Source organism: Cetorhinus maximus, chromosome 22, assembly GCF_964194155.1.
Source record: "Cetorhinus maximus chromosome 22, sCetMax3.hap1.1, whole genome shotgun sequence".
Taxonomy (NCBI): Eukaryota; Metazoa; Chordata; class Chondrichthyes; order Lamniformes; family Cetorhinidae; genus Cetorhinus; species Cetorhinus maximus.
Window position 1 is genome coordinate 24,879,261 of NC_135900.1, and position 12,897 is coordinate 24,892,157.

General features: G+C 40.6%; 1 protein-coding gene across 1 annotated transcript in view; it reads left to right on the forward strand.

Annotated features, from left to right (window-relative positions):
- ppfia2 (PTPRF interacting protein alpha 2) overlaps positions 1-12,897 on the forward strand; it is a 373,178-nt gene that overhangs the window by 216,983 nt on the left and 143,298 nt on the right. Inside the window, exons 12-17 of the mRNA XM_078567936.1 lie at positions 3,455-3,593; positions 5,711-5,931; positions 7,649-7,889; positions 8,949-8,978; positions 9,324-9,451; positions 10,835-11,010. Coding sequence (XP_078424062.1) covers positions 3,455-3,593; positions 5,711-5,931; positions 7,649-7,889; positions 8,949-8,978; positions 9,324-9,451; positions 10,835-11,010 — 935 coding nt within the window. The remainder of the gene's footprint in view (positions 1-3,454; positions 3,594-5,710; positions 5,932-7,648; positions 7,890-8,948; positions 8,979-9,323; positions 9,452-10,834; positions 11,011-12,897) is intronic.

The window sequence follows — 12,897 nt, forward strand, 5'->3', positions numbered from 1 at the left end:
TAATCAGCACGAGACACGGAGAGAGCTAGCCGGGATGGGAGCTCAGTCTGTGACCGTGTTCAGAGGTAAACCAAAGTGTGGCATCACAGGGAAATAGGTAAGTGATTCGTTGGTGAGTATTTTGCTTGCTTATATTTAAAAACTCATGTAATTTAATAATTATAAGATTTTATTAGTATTAGCAAGGTTTACTAGCAGTAGCAAAGCTCATTTGAAATAGTAGGGTTTATTGATTATAAATTAATTAAGAACATAATAATTAATTTAACACTTAATAAAGATGGCAGAGCAGGTGATGTGTTGTGAATGCACGATGTGGGGGCTCCTGGACACCATTGTTATCCAGGGCAAACACATCACTAGTAAGTGTCTGTGGGTTGAGGAACTTTGGCTCAGAGTCACTGAGCTTGAGGCTGAGCTGCAGACACTGCCTTACATCAGGAAGGGGAAAGTTGCCTGGATACTATACTAAAAGGCGGTCACATCCTTTAGGATGGGGTATTCTGATTTGGTCAACTCCCGACCCACCAGGTGATTCAGAACGAAGTGCGCCTCTGCATAATTAATGAGGCTCCAAGCACAGAATTGGGCATGAGTTGCCGCCATTACTGGCAGTACACTGGGCACTGCCGAAACCACCCATCAACGCATTTAGTTTCACTTTGGGAAAATTCCACCCAAGAGCTACCCTCTAAGCACTTGGCTGATGACACCTGTGAGGAATCCTATCACTGAATCAGGGAAAGGTACAACCGGAGCCACATGAGCACAAGAGTGGTCATTGAGCAAACCTTTGAGTTGATGATGGTGCAATTCAGGTGCCTGGACAGACCTGGGGCCACCCTTCAGTATGTACCAGAAAGGGTGCCCAGGATGGTAGTGGTCTGCTGTGCCTTGCACATTATAGCACTGTAGAAAGAACTGAAGCCGCATGGGCGGGAAGGTAATGACCGCTTTGCATCCTCAAAGGAGGAGAGGGGAAGAGGAGGATGGGCAGCAGGAAGAGCAGGATGATGAGGAGGCTGGTGTGGCCAGGCTGCCTGCAGCTTTTCAACTAGCTACAGAAAAGTCCACAACATACTCGTACAGGCATGATTCAGGCAACCAGTGAAGCCATATGATACCAATGTTGAACCCACTGCACATCGCACTGCGCCACCCGCCAACCCCCCAACACCCCAAAGCCAACACAAGTCATTCCCACAGTTTCTATTTCAATTCACGCCCTTTGGTTGCACTCTGGTCGTACCATTCACAAGGCTGATGGCCATTTGGCAGGGGAAAGTAACAATGAAGATGACTAGAAATGGAGACTTGAAATAAAGTTTAGAGCTCATTAACATTTTCAATGTATTTTAACACACTCAAGTGAATCTTTTTATGGAATTAAAGAGTCTTCCACTTCAGTTTCTTCTTACTTCTACATGGTGCTACACCTATAGCTTCAGCAGAGTTAGAGGCAGGCTCTTCAATTCCCTGCTCGGACAGCTGGGATGCTTGTGGAGGACGTCCTGTGGGTTTTGTGGTCCATGTAGGGTCAGACTTGATCATCAGCAGCAGGAGTCAGCATGTGGGGCTCTGACTGAGGGGTTGGGGACTAATCAAAGGATGAGAAATGGGAGCACTTTGAGTGAAATCCCCATCACCACATATCCTTTCTTTGTCTTCTCTCAAAGCCCACCCACACTTTGCTGCTGACAAGAAGTTAGAGAGTACTTTGCTGCACTTCAGCAAGGCACTGAATGCTATTTTAAGTTTCCTTCATCCTATTTAAAGTAGGAGACTGAGTATGCAATCCATTGGTGAGGGCATGCATACACTTGGTTGCCTGCTTCATCTGATGTTCCATGCAGGTGGCCACTATTTCTGTGAACGATTACATCAGTGCAAAGGTCTGAGCCATCATGGCACTCATGCTATAGATGGACTCCACCAATCTCGCTCCAGTGGTGCATTTTAACTCCGGAAATGCTCACAGCACCTCGCTTCAGAATATTTCTCTTCTTGAATTAACTCTAAGGGTAAGCAATTATGTCCAGTTGAGCAGAGCTTAGAATGGCCTGCTCCTTTTGAGCAGAACACTCCACTGCAGTCCCTGCTTTAGTGCTTGTTCTTGCTCATATGTGATGAATGGCTCACTATGTGACAACTTAGCTACTGCCTTGGAGGCCCCACCAAGTTTTGTATATCTGCACCTATGAAGAATGTGCATGATTTGCGTGACGGTGCATCCTTAGATTGCACAACATCTTCTGAAGACTCCTTAACTTACCCCAGCACCAACTCCTCCATCATACGTTAAGGACCTGTGGGAAATGAAACACAAACATTAGAAATGACATGGGGAAAGGGTTCAAAGTCAATATCATAGAGATGCTCATATTTCAGTTAGGGATGACAGCAAATCAACACAAATGATTGTCATGTGCCACATGACAGTGTGTTATCTGATTCTGTCACCCAACACAATTATCAGAGAAGTGGCCAGAGAGCGGCTTCTGACAATGGAGGACCAATAGGATGCCCTTCAGCACTGAAGGAGCTGCAGTCTGCAGGTGCAGAAAAGGGAGAAAGAGGATGCCAAAAGATAGAGGTACGCTCTCAGCAATTTTTACAAATTTTTCAAAAAGAAATGGGCACAGCTGCCAGACCACCGTTGTGAAGGAGGACCTTGCGGCTGCTGCTGTGGTTGCGTAGATATTTCAGCTGCGGCCGGGCCTCAGATTGATCCTGGAATCCTGACCCTTGCTTGCCTCTGATTAATATCCTTCATTATCCTTTTAATTATGTTAACAAGCTGGGAGGTAGCCATCACCCCTCCTAACCTGCCTCCTTAAAAATGGCCCAGAGGCAGAAAGATGCTGGCAAACCAGCATGCCAACCAACTCTGGGAAATTCTGGGGTCTCCTGCCTCGGTTACCTCCTTCACCAAATGACCAGCAACCACAAGAACTTTGTGACAAATGTGTCTAGAGACTGGTACCAGACCAGAAAAAATGTCTTCAGAGTCCAGAGAGAAGACTGGCCAGGAGAAAAATTAAATAAAGTTGTTGTTGCATGCATCCACAGATTTTTTTGTAATTCATACATTGAAGGCCCAGCCTCTTTGACAGGTACCACTCATGGCCAGCATGATCATTACAGGCCAAATGGCCTCTTTCTGTACCGTAATGACTCAAGTGGCTCTATGACTCATGGGCAAATTGATGTCCTAAAAAGAAAAAAGTAAATTGCATTTATATACATATGTTTGACCTTAGGATAACCCAAAACAGTTTACAGTCAATGAAATATTATTGGAGTACAGTCACGGTTGTAATTTATATTAACATTCAGCTTTTATGACATATTATTAGTGCAATGGCTCTGCTAAATTAATTTATTTTTTTAAGATTGAGAAGTTTCCAGAACATTTTCTTTTCTACAAGATAATGAAAGCATTGTTAATTTCCAGGCCACGCTTGGATACTTCACCTGATATGCGGTATTCCATGGGCTCATTGATAGATAGCCAACCTGACCATTATAGGTCTGCCAAAGTGCTAAGGAGATCACAGAAAGGGTGTACAGTAGGCCACAGAGAAGAACCAAAGGTTTGTGCCTCAGATTTGAATTGATGTATAATTGAATATTATTAAATCAATTATTGCCTTTTCTTGAACATTTCAAATAAGTTCGAAGGAATTTCAAAATAAGTTTAGTATAATATAGACAGTTTATTTATAATGTCTTTTACCTTTTTTTCAAAATACAATTTTAAGACACTATGGTCAAAACCAATGAATGTCATTGACAACCAAAGCAAAAAGAAAACAACTTAAAAGTTGCTCAAGTACTGCAAACGTATACCATTGGATAAGGTGAAGGAAATATGCAAAATTGATGTTTTTTACTAACATGTGGAAAAATTACAAAAATTACTGCCTAAAAAAAAAACCACATTTACTGTTTAAAAATAAGATCAAACTTTGAGTGTATTTTGTACAATTTCTTTTTGTCACTTAACAATTAAGCTTACTATTTAGCTCAAAATAGAGAGTAACAGCCTTCCGAGCCTTATTTCTACTGTTAGGCCTTAACCCTTTGAAAGAAATCTTAAGCAAATGATTTTCAACAGCATAAAATATGTGTTCAAATAATTTTCAGGAATTCCTTCTCACCAAACAGGTTTCTCTCGTGTTCTTCCATTAGGTCCCATTTTTGGAATCCATAACAAGTAGAATTTTTGGAACCTATTTCTGAACCACAGTTGAAAGCCTGGCTGGCCATTGGGCAAGTAGGCCTGCAGCACTGGGCTGTAATCAGGGAGCCTAAAGGAGGGCTGGAGAAAGCAGGGTTCAGGGAACATTGATGGTAGAACTGGGGGAGATCAGGTTTCATAGGGAATATTAATGGGGTGTCTAGAATAAATAGGCTCAGGGGACATTGATAATAAGGGTTGCAGGGGTCAGGGGTCAAGTATACTTCAATGGTAGGGCAAGAAGAGATTGGGTGTTGCAATGACATCATTGGGGAGGCCAAAGAGATTGGGGTTTCGTGGGGGGAGACGTCAATGGAGGGGGAGCAGAGAAATCAGAAGCCAGTGTGGGAAAATTGGGGATTGAGGGGAATATTGATAGCGGTAGCCAGAAATATTGGGTCAGGGGGACATCAATGTGAGGTGTGGGACTGGGAGAGAACATGGGTCAGAGTGACACCATTGGAAGGGGAGTGGTTGAGAGTGAATGAGGTAGGATGGAACATTGATTTGAGGGCCAGGAGCAATTGGAGACTCAAGAGGGACATTGATAGCGTAGCTGGAGAAGTCAGGGGAGATGACCGCAATGTTGGGCCACAGAGATCAGAGGAGGAGGGGAGTGGATCACAGAGGTCTATAGAGGTTATAGGAGGGGTGCTGGGAGGGGATGGCGGGCCATGGAGGACTTCAGAGGGCATTGGATACTCCTGCTTCTGTTGGCCCTCACGCAGTGCTGGAAAAGCACCTGCTGGTTCTATGCAGCGGTCCTTGCTTATTTAGCTGCTGGGTTTCCAAGACCCAGAAAATCTGTGACATGCAGCCTCATTCGGATTTTTAAATGAAGGACCCACCTGCACCACTCCCGCCACCCACCCCCCCAACCCCACCCGCCCAAACACTCCTGGGAGTGGGCTAGTCACCTGCCACCACCCCAGCTCTGTAAAAACTGCAGTGGATGAGTTCAAAGTTGGTTGGACTCTGATTTGAGATAGTTTACATTTTTAGTTTCCACTAAACATCTCTGCACCAAAATTGAACAAGTATAAAAGTGGAACTTGTTCTAGTGTGTCAAATAATATTGTTAATTCTCAATTCTGCAGGTTTAAAAGATAAATATTTCTGAATGTTAGAAATTAACATTTGAAATTAATGAGAAATTCTGTTATTGGGTGTTAAATATGTGTCTTTGGAAAAGTGCAAAAGATAATAATGAAAGGTTCAAAATCAAGTTAATGTAAGAATATTAAATGGAAAGCCTAGCTTTCCATTTAATTTCTGCTTTCTACAGTGATTAAAATGGCAAAATGAGAGGGTTATGGAATATGCAATTCATCCACCAAATAACTACAGTGGAAGATTGCAAATGGCATTCACACCGTTTCTCCAAAGTCTCTGTGGATCCTCTGCTGAATTTATGGTGGATGATTAGGAGAACCATCATGGAAATTTGACTCTCTCTTATCTGCACTTCAGATACAGACAATTGGTGATAAAGAGTGGAGCAGGACTCAACATATTGGTCTGTTGAGCAGCCATCAATTTGAGAGTGACACTGAAATGTCTGACATCGATGATGATGACAGAGAAACCATATTTAGTTCCATGGATCTTCTTTCACCTAGTGGGCACTCTGATGCTCAGACTCTTGCCATGATGCTACAAGAACAGCTTGATGCCATTAACAATGAAATAAGGTGACTATTGTTCTTTTGTCTATATGCCTTCCATGGGACTCCCCATCCCCCCTCAGGGCAACCCCATCTCCACGGGAGTACCCCACCCCCATAGGACTCCTCCACCACCCCCCCTCCCCCCCCCCCCCACCATGGGACTTTCCCATCCCCACCCTGCACCGCCCGTGGGACTTCTCCCAACCCCCGACTACCCCCAGACTAGCCTGACCCGACCAGACCTCCCCTCCCCCAAGGCCCAACTAGAACCCTCACCACCTCCCCAAGGCCCGACCCAACCTGACCCAACCCCCCTCCCAGTCCCCAGGCCCAACCCTCCCAGATTGAAGCCGAGCCCCCTCCCGAAACCTCCCCCAAATCCCCAAATCCTCAAATCCTACCCACTTACCTAATATACTTACCGTGTCAAAGACCTTTTAACCTGACTGGACCTTCAACCTTAACTGGTTTACAGCAGCTAGTGTTGTAAAAAAGGGGCATGGCTTACTTACTTGCGATTCTAAACACTTGACATGAGACCCCAGATCTCACTCAATCTGAGTCGGAAGATCGGGTGAGATAGGATCAGCTGCATTTTCAGGTAAGGACTTTTGAGCAGAGTGGCAATCCGACTCAATTGCCACTCCATTTGAACTTACAGCCCTTTATCTAAAGAGAGATTTAGATTAATTTTGCGGCTAGATTAAGGTATGGCAGATATATTTTAATGTAGATAAACACAGGATAGCGCCTATTGGAACAGGGTTGTATGTATTGGTACAACATGAAAGTACCTATTCTGCAGTGGATTAGTGAAAGCAACTGGCCTCAATAAAGCAAATTAGATAGGGGAATGCGTCTGCAAGACCTTTGATTAAAAGTCAAACTTGTTATATCGACCCTATACAGATCAATAGTTAGCAAGGTTCTGGTGTATGATGTGCAGTCTAGGTCAGTTTGTCCCAGAAGAATAAAGATCCATTAGAAAGAGTTCAGAGAAGTCTAAACAGGACAATTCAAATACTTAAAGGACTCAATTATGAAGAGATACTCAAGCACTGCTTGATCTTTTTGGGGTTCCTTAAAATAGTGGATAAGCAGGTGGTGATCCGTAATAAAATAATCATTCATGGACTTTGGTAGAGAAGATTTGATGGCCTGATTTTTATTGTTGGTACTCCAGGCTTTTTTATGTTCTGTTGGGAACATTTCATACTACCAGAAAAATAGTGCTTTGCACCATCTTAATAGATTCTTAATTGATTATTTATACATTTCTGCTCTCCTAATTTAGATTTCCTTTCTTTTCTCTCCCTTTCCTTACCACTGTCCATGCCCAATTCCACAGTAAAGAGGGCATTTCTGGCCTTCTCTAGGAACCCTATCTATCCTGTTTTGAATTGGCCACCAAGAGGTCAAGAGTGAATAGACTCAGGTTATTTACGTGACAATATTTTTCCCTCCATGTATGGAAGTCTCTAACCTATCTTTTGGGACAGCATGACAAAGCTTGTGAGTTCACAATATGAAGAATAATGGGTATAAACCCACATTATAGCTCTTCATGGCACAGTATATCGATCATTTAATTGAACTTTGTTTTGAGCCATTTTAATGAAACTTTAATGAATTACAAATGTCTCTTAGAACTAATAATAGTGCTACCAACTGCCAACACACTTGATATGAAAGCACAGAAATGCATGATTCTTTTTCAATCAAACCATTATGAATTTTTCAGGTTAATTCAGGAAGAAAAAGAGTCAACTGAACTTCGTGCTGAGGAAATTGAGAATCGAGTGGGTAGCGTTAGCCTTGAAGGTCTAAATTTGGCCAGAATGCATCCTGCAAGATCTATTACAGGCTCTGTCACTGCTTCATCATTAACTAGCTCCTCCCCTCCTATCAGTGGACATTCAACACCCAAATTCAGAGCACGTAGCCCTGCCAGGGACATTGATCGAATGGGCATCATGACATTGGTGAGTTTAGGGATAAAACTTAGGGCAACGGGTTATTTCTGATTTTTCTTGCAAATGTTAACAAATATTTTAATACTGCTACTCTTTATTTTTAAAATGAGATATTCATATATACAGAAGGTAATCTACAGTTAAATCTTGTGTATTTAAAATTTTTAGAAATCATGGGCCATCATCATAGTTCAAACTTAACATAGGGCTGCATCTCTCGGTCAGTGAGCAGGGGGTGGGGCCCGCTCGCCGACACGTGAAATGACACGGGGTGACATCGGGCGGGCGTCCCGACGCCACCCCACGTCATTTGCATTTTCAGGCCTGTCAATGGCCACTTAAGGCCATTAATAAAGTAATTGAACTAATCAATGGGCCTGCCCGTCCAACCTTAAGGTTGGCGGGCAGACTGGGAGCCCAGGTGGGCTTCTGAAAAACATGAAACCTCATCCACGGGCAGGATGAGGTTACATGAGGGATTTTAAAATTTCAGAATATTTTAAAATAAAAGTTATGGATATGTCCCAACTCATATGACAATGTCACATGTAGGGCTATGTCAGTAAAATTTTTTCTATTCTTTAGACTGGTTTTCGCATTTAAGCCGATCTCCCTAAGGCAGAACTTTGCCTCAGGGAGATTTGTGCGCTCTTGCGCGCGCATGTGCGAAAGAGCGCACTCCCGGCTGAGGGAATCCCCCCCCGCCCACACAGGGAGTGCTAAGCGCTTCCTGGCGCACGTCATGCTGGGCAGGCCTTAATTGGCCCACCCACCTGACTGGGGGTGCCAATCGGGAACCTGCCCGCTCACACTCGCTCCTGCACAACTCCCCCCGACAGGGGGAAGATCCTTTCCATAGAGACTTATATGATATTTTTGAACGGAAAATTTAGAAGTCTAGGTTCCCAAGCATGTTTGAAGTACTGGTTATACACATCTCTGTTGGTTTGTTATGTATGACACATGGTAACCTCTTATTCAAAGTCAAATTGGAAAATGAAATAATATTTACATTGGCAATCTGCAGTTCCTGCTTAATTTGTGTCTTTACTCTTTTGCAAACATCAGCCTAGTGATCTAAGGAAGCATCGGAGAAAGGTAATTATTTTAAGAACATTCCATGAGAACAGTCTATGTGTAGATTTTAGGCATGCAGTTATTCTTTGAAAATCACATTTAAAAACCCTGAAGGCGTTTACCCCATTTATTTAAAGTCATTATTTGTTTAATATTGCTGAACATATTATTTTCAGATTATTTGTGGTTATGCCTAAATAAATAAGTGCTAATTAGTAAATTTCAAATCATATTTAGCTGCACTTTTAACAAGTATTATTAAAACTAATATTAGAAATAATATCAAGGCATATAAATATAATGAGGTTTAAATAACTCCAGTGTTTAGTATGTATTTGATGCTAAACCTTTTACTCCTTATTCCAGATTGCAGCTGTTCAGGAAGAAGGTCGTGAAGATAAAGCCACAATAAAATGTGAAACGTCACCTCCATCAACACCAAGACCAGTAAGAATGACACATACCCTGCCCTCCTATCATGATGATGTACGTAGGTAAGTCCATCTGGGACCTACGGCCAAGAGTTGCTTAGAAAGTTACATTGTTAGGTTACCGATGATATTTTTAAAAGTGCATCATGTTTCATCATCAGTTTATCAATTATTTCATGTCAGAATAGGGATACTTCACAGAAGTGTTATGTTAAATCATTTCCAGAAGGGAAATGTTTCAATGAATCACATTTTTTCTGTGGAATAAACTTATTTGAGACCTTCCTGTGAATTGTTCTTCTCCCTCATAATGAATTTATGGTTAAGAGATCAGTTTAGAAAATTAAGCTAAGATTTTTTCGAGTAATTCTTTTGCATCCTTTGTGAGTTTAGAAATGTTTGCAATAGTGAATTGTTCTTGACCTTTCTCTTTTTTAACTTTTTATAGGGATAGTGAAAACTTGTAATTTGAAATTTTCTTGGTAATCGCATGTATTTTTTCATTACATATCACATGATTTATAACAGTTATGGTTGGTGATCCATTAATTGTTATTGATGCAGTTGGTAAAGTGGAGTTATTTAAAAATCACAGAGGGAAACTTTAAACAACTGCCATAATCAATAATTTTAAGTGTTACGTTTGAGATGTGACTCTAAACTCAGGAATCAGACCACTAGTTCTCGAGGTTTTACATTAAACTAAATGAAACATTTTATTAATTACACAGGTTAAAACATATATATATGGCTACAAATTGCTACTATCATAACTTTTAACAAATTCCCAAACTAATCTCCATTAAGGCAGCAGAAACCCATAGACTTTAAGCACACACCAGGCAAAGTATTTTCACCTTACAAATTCAAAATGAGGTTCTTTTCACTGTGGAGCCAGTTGGAGCCTTGCAGCTGCCTTTTGATCTTACATTGCCTCTGCCTGCACACCTGAAAACTTCTGAAGTTATACTGACCACCACTGATTAAATTCAAATTCTGATTGTATCACCAGCCTCTTTCAACTTTACCTTTTAACAGTTAAACCCCTTTCATAGTACCAACTTTATTAGTAATATAAACACATGGCTTAGTATCTGTTAGAAAGGGATAAAGTTTTCACCCCACTTTTTGAATGCTCTATTCAAAAAATGAAACTGCACTTTACCTCTCTGTTTACATCTCAAACTAGTACATCAAAGCACCCAGACTAGCTGGTTTCAATCCAATTAAGACATACCCACAGACCAAACCTCTATTTTAAAAGAAAAATATTTTCCAAAATATTATATACATTATTAGCTTCATGACATAATTTATATATTTTTACTGAAATAATTTTGTTAAATCAGAAGAAATAAGCAACAAAAATGTGTGAAGAATAATTTACAAAAGGCTGAATGAGAAGAAATAACATGAAATGTCAACTTCTGAATTGATCCTTTACAGTTTTTCAGCCTCAATAGAAGCAGAAATGGGCAACTACAGCAGCACAAGTAGCCAGGACTCACTCCACAAAGCACAAAAGAAGAAAGGAATCAAATCTTCCATAGGCCGTTTATTTGGCAAAAGAGAGAAAGGGCGGCTAGCACACCTTGGCAAAGACCATTTGGCCTCAGTACAAGGTTAGCGAACTGCGTATCAATAGTAAGTTTGCTTGAGTGAATTAATAATTTTTTTCATTTTATAAAAGAACTTTGTGTATACATTTTGTTTTCATTCTAACTAATTTTAAAATTTTAATTTGCATTGCTGGAAAGAAGAATATTATTATCCACTTAGTCAGCCCAATTTAGAGAAACATAATTGCTGCAATTGTGGTGTTTTGATGCTACAACTTTCTGTTTATGAGGAATAGGCTAATAAATGAGATTATTTTCAAAAGTTCTCTTTAAACCATTCATCCTTGCTTAGTGAGAGATAGAAGTGTTTATTGTTAGGGCACAACTGAAATAAAACCTAAATTAAAACTAGTTCTATTTGGTTCAATACCTCCTCAGCAAGGCAACCTGAAAACAGTTTTCCTGATTAAAATAAACAGAAATAATACTTATAGCTGATCAAGTGAATTTGATATTTTAATATTTTTCACAAAGGAAATAGAAAACATTGCTCTATGGCCTTCCATCTGGATAGTTATAATTTGAAATTGACGAACCGTCATCACTGATTCCACAATTTTAAGAAATAATCTTTCCCTAGAGTCATAGAATCATAAAATGATACAGGACAGGAGACCTTTTAGCCCATTGTGCTTATAACTGCTCTTCAAAAGAGCTATCCAATTAGTCCCATTCCCCTGCGCTTGCCCTATAACCCAGCAATCTTTTCCTGTTCAAATATTTATCCAGTTTCCCTTTGAAAGTTCTTATTGAATCATTCCTCCCTTTCAGGCAGTATTCCAGGTCATAACAACTCATTGTGAAAAACTGTTTTTTCCACCTTTGAAAGCAGTTTCTCATTATTTACTCTAAAAAAAAAGCCCTTTGAGGTTTTTAAAATCTATATAAAATCTCCCTTTAACCTTTTCTGCTTTAAGAACAACCTCAAAGTCCCTAGAATCTCCACATAACTGGAGTGTTTCATCGATGGTACTCTATTCACTTTATCTAAACTTTTTATAAGTCTTAAACCTCACCTAAATCTGCTCTTAGACTTTGATAACATAGTGTAAATAATCTTGTTATTTTGAATGAGGGTGTTAAATTGGCCACTCTCCAGGCGAAAAGCACAAGTGCCGTGCTCAATTGTAAAACTGTGGCCAGATCCTCTATAGATTCTTTCACAATCTACAATGCAAGGCATTAGGACTTGGTGACTTATCCACTTTGAGCTCTGCTATTTTTTCAGAATCAGCTCCTTTATCCTTAACAATTGTTCCATATCCTCTTCTAATAATCAAATATCCAAGCTTCCACCATAAGTTGTAAAAAAAAATGCAAAATATTGTCTAACCATTTCTACCATACCTTAATCCTTCACCTGAATGTTCCTATCCTCCTTTAACTGTTCTTTTACATTTTATCCTTAAACAAGTCCTTAAAAATTACTTTTATATTACTTATGAATTCCTTTTGAATTTGTTTGCCCTATTTTTATAAGCTACCTCTCTTTTCAGTTTCAGTATGTTTTTAGGCACTTATTCATGGGGCAGAATTTTACGAGTTGGCGAGTGGGGGCGGGGCCTGCTCGCTGACTCGTAAAATGATGAGCGGTGACGTTGGGGGGAACTCCCGACGTCACCGCGCCCAATTTAAATTTTCAAGAAGACGGGAGCGCAGCGATATCAGCTGTGCGCCCACCAACCCGTCGATGACCAATTGGCAGGGTCAGTTAAATAATTAAAGGAGCTGCCCGTCCAACCTTATTGGCGGGCAGGCCAGGAGCCTCGGCGGGAACTAGAAAAAACATGAAACCTCATCCACTAGCGGGATGAGGTTTCATGTAGGCTTTTAAAAATTTTAATAAAGATTTTGTAAAAATTATGGACATGTCCCAACTCATGTGATATT